Source organism: Cyanistes caeruleus, unplaced genomic scaffold (assembly GCF_971803275.1).
Source record: "Cyanistes caeruleus unplaced genomic scaffold, bCyaCae1.hap1.1 HAP1_SCAFFOLD_78, whole genome shotgun sequence".
In the NCBI taxonomy this organism is placed as follows: Eukaryota; Metazoa; Chordata; class Aves; order Passeriformes; family Paridae; genus Cyanistes; species Cyanistes caeruleus.
In genome coordinates this window covers 1,832,750-1,844,920 of record NW_028255889.1, presented here as the reverse complement: position 1 = coordinate 1,844,920, position 12,171 = coordinate 1,832,750, and the positions used below count along the sequence as shown (strand labels likewise).

Genomic DNA, 12,171 nt, shown 5'->3' with positions numbered 1-12,171 from the left:
TGTCTCTGATAGTTTATAAAGTCTCTTTACATGTTGATTACTATATTTTTCTTTTTCTGGAAAAAAAGGATTAATCTGAAAGTCTCATCTGGGTGATGAAAGACTTAAAATCTTGCCCAGGCTTTGTAGATGGTTCTGTGATCTCTGCCGGAGCAGCAGCTGGAGTTGTCTGCGATGGAAGATTGTTCATGGCTGCTCTGGAGAGTGTGGTCACTGTCTCAGCCCGCCGCAGGTGTAAGAGACGGCCCGAAGATTCCCTCATCTGTCTCACAACCGTCTCAAGGACAGAGACTGAGACCCTGAATATCACAAGGGACTTGGTTTGGGGGTTTGGGCCTAGCTGAGATGGATGTTTGCTCAGTGATTGTTTGCAGGTGGTTGCACGGTACACTGCTCTCGTTCCTGCTGGTGAGCAGAGGCTTGGTAACCTGCACAACGGGTTTTCCACGACTCATGGCTCTCATTCCTGCTGGTGAGCAGAGGTTTGTGCCTGGTACCCGGTGCAATGGGTTTTCCACAACACCTTGTCCTTGTTCCTGCTGGTGAGCAAAGACTTGCAAGACATGGATCACTCTGTACCCTACACCTGCTCCCTGCACAATGGAATTCATCACAATGATCATCAATCTCATCTGGTTTTGGCCCTGCGCCCCTCGCTTTGCAAAAGACTATAAAATTATACCCCAAACTTACCTTCCTTTGAGATCTCCCCAGCGGACAGAAGACTCTGCGTCGTTGGACGGCTGAGTGGACTTCGACGTTGGTAGCTATAATCCCCTTACTCTCTTTTCCTTATGCTTTGCTTTCTCTTTTCTTTCCCTCTATCGCATATTAGTGCTGATGAGCACTCAATAAACTGTGTTTTCTTGTTTAAGTCCTTGGTTTGCTGATAATCTTTTGTACTCTAAGACCGGCTAAAAGAACCACATCACGAATCCCACCTTGCGGATCGTGACATAAATTGGCGTCACGGACAGGATTCTGAGAGACAGAAGGGGTTGCAGGTTGTTGTGCAGTCTGTATCAGGGGAAGGACGTTTCGCTTCAGCCGCACCTAGCCTGCCATGCTGCTGAGCAGTGTCTAGAAAGCAAGGGAGGCGACTCGAATTTCTCACAAACTGCACACGCCCAGGTGAAAAGCACCCCTACACTCATTTGAGGGCTCTGTCTTCAGAATTTTACACGGGATCTTTGAGTACAAAAGGTGGGACTTACTGGTTTTTTATATGCTGACTGCTTGGTGTAGCGGAGAGTCTGAATTTTAACATAAAGGTGTGCCTCCCAAGTAGATTTGGTCTCTCCACCCACGACAGGGGGGAACGCAGCGTTGGCTGCGTCTGATGTAGTGTGACTGAGTTTTACCTCCCTGTAGTGGTTCTGTGTACTGTTATGTGTTTTTGATGAATTTTGACTGCTTGGTGTAGCGGAGAGTCTGAATTTTAACATAAAGGTGTGCCTCCCAAGCAGATTTGGTCTCTCCACCCACGGCAGGGGGGAATGCAGCGTTGGCTGCGTCTGATGTAGTGTGAGTTTTACCTCCCTGTAGTGGTTCTGTGTACTGTTATGTGTTTTTGATGAATTTTGACTGCTTGGTGTAGTAAAGAGACAACTTGGATTTTAACATAAAGGGGTGCCTCCCAAGCAGATTTTTGTCTCTTCATCCATACAGGGACGCGAAGGGTGACGTGGCAAAGGCTGCGTCTGTGCGTAACTTAAGTCTTACCTCCCTGTAGTGGTACTGAACCCTTCACACACACAAACATGAGTGACCACTCTGAAAACTCTAGTATAAAAGATAAAGCTGCATTCATTGCTTTGTTAGCAAAACACAATGCTAAGCCCTCCCCAGCTGGGGAAGAATGGGCTCAAAATAATTGGTACAACCTAGAAAATGTAACAGATAGAATTTGCTCCCTGCAACATGAGGCAAAATTCAAATTTGGCCGTAATAAAACCATAATTTGTTCTGTATTGGGAGCTTGCCTTACGTCAGCTGTAGAGGCTCGCACGAGACAAAGGCAGGAAGAAAATGCAATTATTGAATCCCTACAAAATTTAGTTGAAAGTTTGCAAAATGAAAATAATTTGTTACGAACTGCTCTGAGTGAGGAGTGTGCCAAAAATTCACAGTGTGCTGATTCCTTTAAGGAGTCGCTGGAAAAAGAAACTCCTCAGATAAATCACAAATATTCTCAAGCAGAATTACATTTGGTAAAAAATTGTGGTGAAAACTGTTGCTCCCAAATAAGACCTTTGATTAAAACAGAATATAACTATATCAATGATGAAGATCTTGATCCACATATAACCACTAAAGAAATCCCGTACACTGCTACTGAATTGGCTAAGTTAAAAAAGGAGTACGGGCGTCTCCCTCATGACTCAGAGACAGAATACGTATTTCAAGTGTCTCTCACAGGGGGAGATCAAATTCGATTATCTGAACAAGAAGCAAGTGGTTACTGGGGACATGGTGTTTTCTTAACAACAGGAGATAACCACAACCCATGGTCCCTAACCCAGCGAGCTGCATATTGGGCAGGGGGACTTAAACCCCTGGAAAGGGGAGATCCTGTAGCTCTAACCGGCTCCCCAGACCAAATTCTCAAAAACATGCATAAGGCAGCTTGTCTACAACTGATTTATGAAAGAAAATTAATTGTTGGTTATGAATCACCAATTTTGTTACCTGTGAAAGCTGAAATTATGACCCCTTTAATTTGTGGTCTTTCAGAATCACTGAAACCTACAGCAATTCTCCTCCAAACAACCATAGACTATATCCTTGTGGGAGGAGATGAAAAAGAAGTAATAAAAAATAAAGATGCTGAAAAGAGGTGCACTACCTGGGAAAAGGGATTGTTGGTAGTTAATCCAGCTCTCATAGAAGTAGGAAAAATTACACAACAACAACCAATTGCATTAAAAGGCCCTTTTGAAATTACTAAGACAGCCACTACTGGGACTCTCCACCCTGACGGGGTGGCCCAAAGGGCCTCAGTGAGAAAGTGGTATGCACAGATTGAACATGACTCTAACATCTTCTCAATAACAGAAGGAGCTGTAAAAAATCAGGTGATACAAAAAACTGAGAGCTTAAGTAGCAGCCATGACAAACCTGACTTGATAATTAAAGAAACCCCTCCCAACATAAATACAGAAAAGGGTAGGCTGATTTCTAGCCTACAGTATTGGTGGAACTTGGGGGTGAAGAAAGAGGTACCAAAGGGTTTAATGGTTAACCTGCCGCTTGAAAAATTAAGTAAATTGGTCTCTCAGTGGCAGGATTCCAGCCCCATTGTACCAAGCGCTCCACCTCACCCTCAACTGATTCTGGGCAGTGGGCCAAAGCAACACCACTCACAGGTTCTGGACAGTGAGCAAAAACAATCAGGAAACTCTTGGTTCACTGATACCTCTGCCAAACGAGAGGGAGAGGTGTGGAGGTGTGGGGCAGTAGCCCTCCAGCTTTCCTCTGCTGAACAAATTGTTATTGAGGAAGAAAGCAGCACTCAGGCTGCAGAGCTGATAGCTGTTTGGAGTGTTTTCCAGCGTGAGGCACAGAATACCTCTCCTGTCTGTATCTACACTAACTCCTATGCTATGTTCAAGGGATATACTGAGTGGCTTCCTTTTTGGCAACAAAAGGACTGGGAAGTAAACAGAATTTCAGTATGGCAAAAGGAAAAGTGGCAAGAAATTCTACGCTTTCTGCTGGTAAGAGTGGGGATTATATCTTGGTTAGTCCAAACTGAAACTTTTAAAAGAACTACAGGAGAATATTCATGGGTAACCTCCGATTCCCTGGGGATAGAGCATTGGATAAACACCCACTGGATAATTCCATCATTTTAATCTCCTGCCCCTATGTGGCAGACTCTGTTTTGTTTATTTTCTACAGAAGAACACCGAGGGACATGAAGATCAGATAAACCATGAATTTATAGATTTAAAATAAATGCTGTAACAAAGCCTATATTTAGTGTAATAATCACATACCATGATGTGAACACTCCTTTTTGTGCTAAATTACAAAACTAATGTTTTCCCTTTCTTTTCTGTTAACTCAAGGTGATGACGTTTCAATACGCTGCAGACTGAGTACCGGATCCCACACTGAGCCTGTACACAGTCAAGTTGCCGGATCTCATGGCCAGGTTATATCTTGTGACACTCGGAATCAAGATTGTTGGCTGAATTTAACGGCTGTACAATTGTCCTCCAAAGTCGTGTGTGGTAAAAACAATACCAAATATTGGGGAGAGCTTAATGTTCAGGCTGTAGTACCTATCACACAACCACCAATTAGATTGACTCCAAAAATTTCTGAAATTGGACCCTATGTAATCAGGAAAACTGGCCAACAACAAATGCTATTTAATCCAGCATGGTCTATCAAACAAGTTAAATTACTAATGCAAAACAATGTCTCAGAGATTCAGCCAGCTTGTTCACCTTTTTTGCAAACTTCCTTTGAGAAGTTCGCAACCTGGTTGCGAAAGCGAAATTCTTTTCACAAACGGATGACAAGAGATATAACCGGTGTCGTGGGATCAGGACTAGGAATTTTGAATAGTATTGATTCAGAAGTATTGATGAATAAATTGGCTGTTGCAACTAAAGATTTGACCAAAATACAACAACCACTGAGGTCATCTTTAACTGCTTTGGGAACCCAACAGTGGTTGCTATTAAACATATTACCAAATTGGGAAAGGGTAAATGTAGATGATCACAAATTAATAATTGATGCACTCAGTGCTACCCAAAACAATGTTTCTCTGGCTCTTAGCTGTATTCAAGCCCAGTTGTGGATGCAGTCAGTTGCTGCATCAATTATCAGAGAGGGTGAAGAAGGCACCTTTCCCACTGAGATTCGGAAAATAGTCTGGGACAATGCCAATGATTTTGAAAAGGAATTTCAATCTTGGTGGAATTTGGTAAATTTTACCTACGATCCCACCACAAACACAGCCACAGCTTTTGTGTTGACAATACGTAATGCTTCAGTACATTCAATCTTTCCTATCATTGCACTGGGGCTGAATCATGACGGAGCTGTTCTCTATCCTTTAGAGCATAGGGAATGGGCCCGTCAGATTGGTGGGAAATGGCAAACTGTTGGTTTAGAAAATTGTATTGTCCAGGAACAACAAGGGTTTATCTGTGAAAGTAATGCAATCAAAGCTCAAGACATTTGTTTAGACACAGAACAGAATATCTGTCATTTTGAAATCCATCCTAATGACACTTCTGCAACAGTGCTTGTGTATGTAGGCAATGGATGTGTATGCTTGAGAACTGCTTGTGATAGTATGCTTGTAGAAAACATAGTAGTGGATACTAAGAATCATTCAAATTTTTGTGTATGCAATTTTACTGAGATTATAGGTTGTGACTTTTCTTATTTAGCTCCAGTTACTTCATATTATCTTTTGCAATATAATTACACTTTGATTCATCGTTTAGTGCCTGCTCCAATTGGAATGAACTTTACTCTGGTAAGGCAATTGTTGCTTCACCAGGATTTAATCGAAATTTTGGAAAAGATCAAAAAGGATGGACAAAAGACCTTAGTTACGGTTCACCACAATGTGAAAGGAATACATCGTGTTCTGGAAAGAGTAAGGAAAGATGCTGAACACAAGTGGTGGGACACTCTTTTTGGGTGGTCACCAACTGCTACAGGTGTTTTGAACAAATTGTGTCATCCCATCATCGTCCTCTTGGTTTTAGTTTTACTTGGTTTTGTTCTATCAGCAATTTTGTACATCCTGAATTGGAGAATGATGAAGAGGTTGACACAATTGACTTCCATAATGGATGCACACAACATGATTGGTACTTTACATGTTGCTGATACCCCTAAGGTTATCGATACTCGATGAATTATGCAGGCACTACAATAAATAATTTGACATTGTGACTATGAGGTTAATCATTTTATCATGGTGTATTTTAGAATATAATTTATTGTTTGTTTTAAGATAAGAAACCAATATGTAAGTCTTAGTTGAAATTATATATATGGAATAGTTTTTCTTTGAAATCAGCATATTGATTTTCTTATTGTTTTTGTTTTCTCTTTTTCCTTTTTCTGTCCCTTATCTTTTCCCTACTATCTGTCTCTGTTTTTTTCTGGGATATACTACCAACTGTAACGAGTCCTGAAGACTTCAGAGAAGAATTCTGCAGCAGCACTACAACATCGTGCAGAAAGACCTCGACGATTGTGAGCCACGGGGTGGTGTAAGAGACGGCCCGAAGATTCCCTCATCTGTCTCACAACCGTCTCAAGGACAGAGACTGAGACCCTGAATATCACAAGGGACTTGGTTTGGGGGTTTGGGCCTAGCTGAGATGGATGTTTGCTCAGTGATTGTTTGCAGGTGGTTGCACGGTACACTGCTCTCGTTCCTGCTGGTGAGCAGAGGCTTGGTAACCTGCACAACGGGTTTTCCACGACTCATGGCTCTCATTCCTGCTGGTGAGCAGAGGTTTGTGCCTGGTACCCGGTGCAATGGGTTTTCCACAACACCTTGTCCTTGTTCCTGCTGGTGAGCAAAGACTTGCAAGACATGGATCGCTCTGTACCCTACACCTGCTCCCTGCGCAATGGAATTCATCACAATGATCATCAATCTCATCTGGTTTTGGCCCTGCGCCCCTCGCTTTGCAAAAGACTATAAAATTATACCCCAAACTTACCTTCCTTTGAGATCTCCCCAACAGACAGAAGACTCTGCGTCGTTGGACGGCTGAGTGGACTTCGACGTTGGTAGCTATAATCCCCTTACTCTCTTTTCCTTATGCTTTGCTTTCTCTTTTCTTTCCCTCTATCGCATATTAGTGCTGATGAGCACTCAATAAACTGTGTTTTCTTGTTTAAGTCCTTGGTTTGCTGATAATCTTTTGTACTCTAAGACCGGCTAAAAGAACCACATCACGAATCCCACCTTGTGGATCGTGACAGCAGGTCAAGAGCTTCTTTTCTTTCCTTACTTGGCAGTCTCTGGTGAATTCAGTCACAGCAAAAACTGCAGCCAAGCCAGGGACCGGCCTGGCTCGGCCAGAGCCCGGGGCAAGCCCCGCAGGCCCCATCTCCCGGCCGGGAGCCGCGGCAGGCCCAGCCCAGCCCCTGCCCGGGCCGCATGGGCTGGGCCGGGGACGGGAAGCCAGCTGGAGCTCAGTTACCTTTCACAGACAGGAAACAAAGAGACCAAGAAATTCCCAGGCTTGGGTCTTAAGGTGGTGTCTCACTTTTCAATGGTTAAGAACTGCTGTCAATTCTTAGAAATGACCAGCTGTTGGCTAGGAGACAAACTCCCATCAGGCTCCAGCGGTTTGAACTTCCTTAGGTGTTTCTCTTTGTTTTCTTAAATGCCAATCCATCACAGTTTGATAGACCATGCTGGATTAAATAGCATTTGTTGTTGGCCAGTTTTCCTGATTACATAGGGTCCAGTTTCAGAAATTTTTGGAGTCAATCTAATTGGTGGCTGTGTGGTAGGTATTACAACATGAACATTAAGCTCTCCCCAATATTTGGTATTGTTTTTACCACACACAATTTTGGAGGACAATTGTACAGCTGTTAAATTCAGCCAACAATCTTGATTCCAAGTTTCACAAGATTTAACCTGGCCACGAGATCCGGCGACTTGACTGTGTACAGGCTCAGTGTGGGATCCAGTACTCAGTCTGCAGCGTATTGAAACATCATCACCTTGAGTTAACAGGAAAGAAGGGAAAACATTAGTTTTGTAATTTAGCACAAAAAGGAGTGTTCACATCATGGTATGTGATTATTACACTAAATATAGGCCTTGCTACAGCATTTGTTTTAAATCTGGAAGTTCATGGTTTATCTGATCTTCATGTCCCTCGGTATTCTTCTGTAGAGAATAAACAAAACAGAGTCTGCCACATAGGGGCAGGAGATTAAAACAATGGAATTATCCAGCACGTGGTTATCCGATGCTCTTTCCCCAAGGCATCGAAGGATACCCATGCATATTCTCCTGTAGTTCTTTTAAAAGCTTCAGCTTGGACTAACCAAGATATAATCCCCACTCTTACCAGCACAAAGCGTAGAATTTCTTGCCACTTTTCCTTTTGCCATACCTGAATCCTGTTTACTTCCCAGTCCTTTTGTTGCCAAAAAGGAAGCCACTCAGTATATCCCTTGAACATAGCATAGGAGTTAGTGTAGATACAGACAAGAGAGGTATTCTGTGCCTCACGCTGGAAAACACTCCAAACAGCTATCAGCACTGCAGCCTGAGAGCTGCTTTCTTCCTCAGTAACAATTTGTTCAGCAGAGGAAAGGTGGAGGGCTACTGCCCTGCACCTCCACACCTCTCCCTCTCGTTTGGCAGAGGTATCAGTGAACCAAGAGTTTGCTGATTGTTTTTGCTCACTGTCCAGAACCTGTGAGTGGTGTTGCTTCAGCCCACTGCCCAGAATCAGTTGAGGGCAAGGTGGAGTGCTTGGTACAATGGGGCTGGAATCCTGCCACTGAGAGACCAATTTACTTAATTTTTCAAGCGGCAGGTTAACCATTAAACCCTTCAGTACCCCTTTCTTCACCCCCAAGTTCCACCAATACTGTAGACTAGAAATTTGCCTACCCTTTTCTGTTTTTATATTAGGAGGGGTTTCTTTAATTATCAAGTCAGGTTTGTCATGGCTGCTACTTAAGCTCTCAGTTTTTTGTATCACCTGATTTTTTACAGCTCCTTCTGTTATTGAGAAGATGTTAGAGTAATGTTCAATCTGGGCATACCGCTTTCTCACTGAGGCCCTCTGGACCACCCCATTGGAGGGGGGAGTCCCAGTACTGACTGTCTTCATAACTTCAAAAGGGCCTTTTAATGCAATTGGTTGTTGTTGTGCAGTTTTTCCTACTTCTATGAGAGCTGGAATAACTACAAACAATCCTTTTTCCCAGGTAGTGTAACTCTTTTCAGCATCTTTATTTTTTATTACTTCTTTTTCATCTCCTCCCACGAGGATATCATCTATGGTTGTTTCGAGGAGAATTGCTGTAGGTTTCAGTGATTCTGGAAGACCACAAATTAAAGGGGTCATAATTTTAGCATTCACAGGTAGCAACATTGGTGATTCATAACCAGCATTTAATTTTCTTTCATGAATCACTTGCAAACAAGCTGCCTTATGAATATTTTCTAGAATTTGGTCTGGGGAACCAGCCAAAGCTACAGGATCTCCCCTTTCCAGGGGGTTAAGTCCCCCTGGCCAATATGCAGCTCGCTGGGTTAGGGACCATGGGTTGCGGTTATCTCCTGTTGTTAAGAAAACACTATGTCCCAAATAACCACTTGCTTCTTGTTCTGTTCATCGAATTTGATCTCCCCCTGTGAGAGACACTCGGAATACGTATTCTGTCTCTGAGTCATGAGGGAGACGCCCGTACTCCTTTTTTAACTTAGCCAATGCAGTAGCAGTGTACGGGATTTCTTTAGTGGTTATATGCAGATCAAGATCTTCATCATTGATGTAGTTATATTCTGTTTTAATCAAAGGTCTTACTTGGGAGCAACAGTTTTCACCACAATTTTTTACCAAATGTAATTCTGCTTGAGGATATATGTGATTTGTCTGAGGAGTTTCTTTTTCCAGCAACTCCTTAAAGGAGTCAGCACACTGTGAATTTTTGGCACACTCCTCACTCAGGGCAGTTTGTAAGAAATTATTTTCTTCATTTTGCAAACTTTCAACTAAATTTTGTAGGGATTGACCAATTGCATTTTCTTCCTACCTTTGTCTCATGCAAGCCTCTACAGCTGACGTAAGGCAAGCTCCCAATACAGAACAAATTATGGCTTTATTACGGCCAAATTTGAACTTTGCCTCATGTTGCAGGGAGCAAATTCTGTCAGTTACATTTTCCAGCTTGAACCAATTATTTTGAGCCCATTCTTCCCCAGCTGGAGAGGGCCTAGCATTATGTTTTGCTAACAAAACAAAATGTAGCTTTATCTTTTGCACTAGAGTTTTCAGAGTTTTCATTCATCTTTGTTTGTGAAGGGACCAATACCACTACAGGGAGTAAAGTAAAACTTAGTTACACTACGCAGCCCATGCTATGTTTCCCTTTGCTTCCCTGAATGGGTGAAGAGACCAAATCTGCTTGTGACTCTTTCAGTTTAAAATATCTGCTGGTCTCTCTGCTACACCAAGCAGTCAAAACAGAAAAAAATATCAGTCCCACCTTTTGCACTCGAAGATCCCTTGTGAAATTCTGAAGACAGAGCCCTCAAATGAGTGTAGGGGTGCTTTTCACCTGGGCATGTGCAGTTTGTGAGAAATTCGAGTCGCCTCCCTTGCTTTCTAAACACTGCTCAGCAGCGTGGCAGGCTAGGGGCGGCTGAAGCGAAACGTCCCTCCCCTGATACAGACTGCACAACAACCTGCAACCACTTCTGTCTCTCAGAATCCTGTCCATGATGCCAATTTATGTCACGATCCGCAAGGTGGGATTCGTGATGTGGCTCTTTTATTTGATCGTAGAGTACAAAAGATTATCAGCAAACCAGGGACTCAAACAGCAGAACACACTTTACTGAGTGCTCATCAGCACTAATATGCGATAGAGGGAAAAGAGGAGAAAGCAAAGCACAAAGAAAGAGAGTAAGGGGATTATAGCTACCAATGTCGAAGTCCACTCCGCCATCCAACGATGCAGAGTCTTCTGTCTGTTGGTGAGATCTCAAAGGAAAGTAAGTTTTGGGTTTATTTTACAATTTTTATTTTATTTTATAATATTTATAATTTTTATTATTATGTTTATATTTTATTATAGAAATAAATTTTATATTTATTATAGAATTATTTCTTTTATATTATTATTATTATTATTATTAAATTATATTTTATTTTATATTTGGGTGTATTTTATAGTTTTTTACAAAGCGAGGGGCACAAGGCCAAAAACAGAGGAGATTGATGACCATTGTGATGAAGCCCATTGCTCGGGGGGGCAGATGTGTGGTACAAATCTCTTCTCACCAGCAGGAATGAGGGCAGTGTACCATGGCAGCACAGCAAGCACACTGGCAAACAATCACTTGGCAAGCATCCACCTCAACCAGGTCAGAGCCCCTGTACCGAGTCCCTTGTGATATTCAGGGTCCTTCCTTGCAGCAGTTGTAAGACAGATGGGAGAATCTTCAGACCATCTCTTACAAAGGCTGAAGTGGAGCAGGGTTCCATGTGAACAGCAGTTGAACATGGGTCAGTTGGTCCTAAGCAACAGGCGAGCGTCGTTCCAAAAGGGCAGGCGATGGCCTTGTCATGGTTTTAAAGCAGTAACTAAAAAAATTACTTATTTCTTGCTGTGAGATATGGATTAGAACAAGGGCAAAACAGGCTTAAAACTTAAAAGGAATAAAGACCGTTTATTAACAAAACTACAAGAATAAAACCACCAGAATAAACTTCCAGACCACTCTTTTATCCCCCACTACTTGACCATTCTCTTGTACATGTGACAACATAGAGACAAAAAACTTTAGAACTTGGGTGGTTAAAACAGTCTCGATTCCTGATAGAGTCTTTTCATCAGTCTTTGTAGAGAAACAGAAGTCTCCTTCTGCTAACCTATGGAGTTTCTCACAAGAAAACCTCTTTTGTTATAGTTTTACATTTCCCTGATGCCAGCTGCCCAGAAATCTGTCATCAGATTTCCTCTTCCCATTTCACATCACTCTGAGGTGTGTATGGGCCATGAGTCTAGGGATGTCATTTTAAGGATGAGTTATTCAAAGGCAAAAGTCTTCTTCATCTGTCTCTGTGAGCTTTCCTAGAAAACAGTTTTCTCATTGCCCTCAAGGCCTCAAATCTTTGCTTCACCCTGTTCCAGCAACTCACTGTATCACAATTACTCTCTCTTTTGCTCAAAAATCCACACTTTGAACACTCCATTCCTCCCAATATACTCTGTCATGAATTAAAGGAGTCTTTTTAAGCTACTATTGTCCATCTCCATAGCTTTAACAGAAAGGTACTTCAGCTTGTAAAGCATCTCCTTATTCTCTCTTCCCCATTTAAAACTTAACTCTTTTCCTCACTGGTTTTAGTGGTTTTATGATGTCTTCTTCATGTTGATTGTCTCTCTCTTTCTCTGTCTTTCTGGGAAAAAGGAGTAATC

At 42.3% G+C, this 12,171-nt stretch overlaps 3 protein-coding genes across 3 annotated transcripts in view; 2 read left to right on the top strand and 1 right to left on the bottom strand.

The window, feature by feature from the left end:
• LOC147646837 (uncharacterized) overlaps positions 1-12,171 on the bottom strand; it is a 410,249-nt gene that overhangs the window by 323,032 nt on the left and 75,046 nt on the right. The window lies entirely within an intron of this gene.
• On the top strand, positions 1,653-3,957 carry LOC147646840 (uncharacterized). The gene is made up of 2 exons (XM_086872938.1): positions 1,653-2,999; positions 3,901-3,957. The coding sequence occupies exons 1-2, from the start codon at positions 1,761-1,763 to the stop codon at positions 3,955-3,957; spliced, it is 1,296 nt and encodes a 431-aa protein (XP_086729064.1). The 5' UTR covers positions 1,653-1,760.
• LOC147646839 (uncharacterized) lies at positions 4,040-6,000 on the top strand. The gene has a single exon (XM_086872937.1). The coding sequence runs from the start codon at positions 4,040-4,042 to the stop codon at positions 5,885-5,887; it is 1,848 nt and encodes a 615-aa protein (XP_086729063.1). The 3' UTR covers positions 5,888-6,000.

Excerpts from the sequence above, each read along its gene's own strand:
- LOC147646840 (XM_086872938.1), top strand. The coding sequence starts at position 1,761 with ATGAGTGACCACTCTGAAAACTCTAGTATAAAAGATAAAGCTGCATTC. Across the intron at positions 3,000-3,900 it reads GGGTGGCCCAAAGGGCCTCA|AAGAACACCGAGGGACATGA; the intron begins GTGAGAAAGTGG and ends TATTTTCTACAG.
- LOC147646839 (XM_086872937.1), top strand. The coding sequence starts at position 4,040 with ATGTTTTCCCTTTCTTTTCTGTTAACTCAAGGTGATGACGTTTCAATA.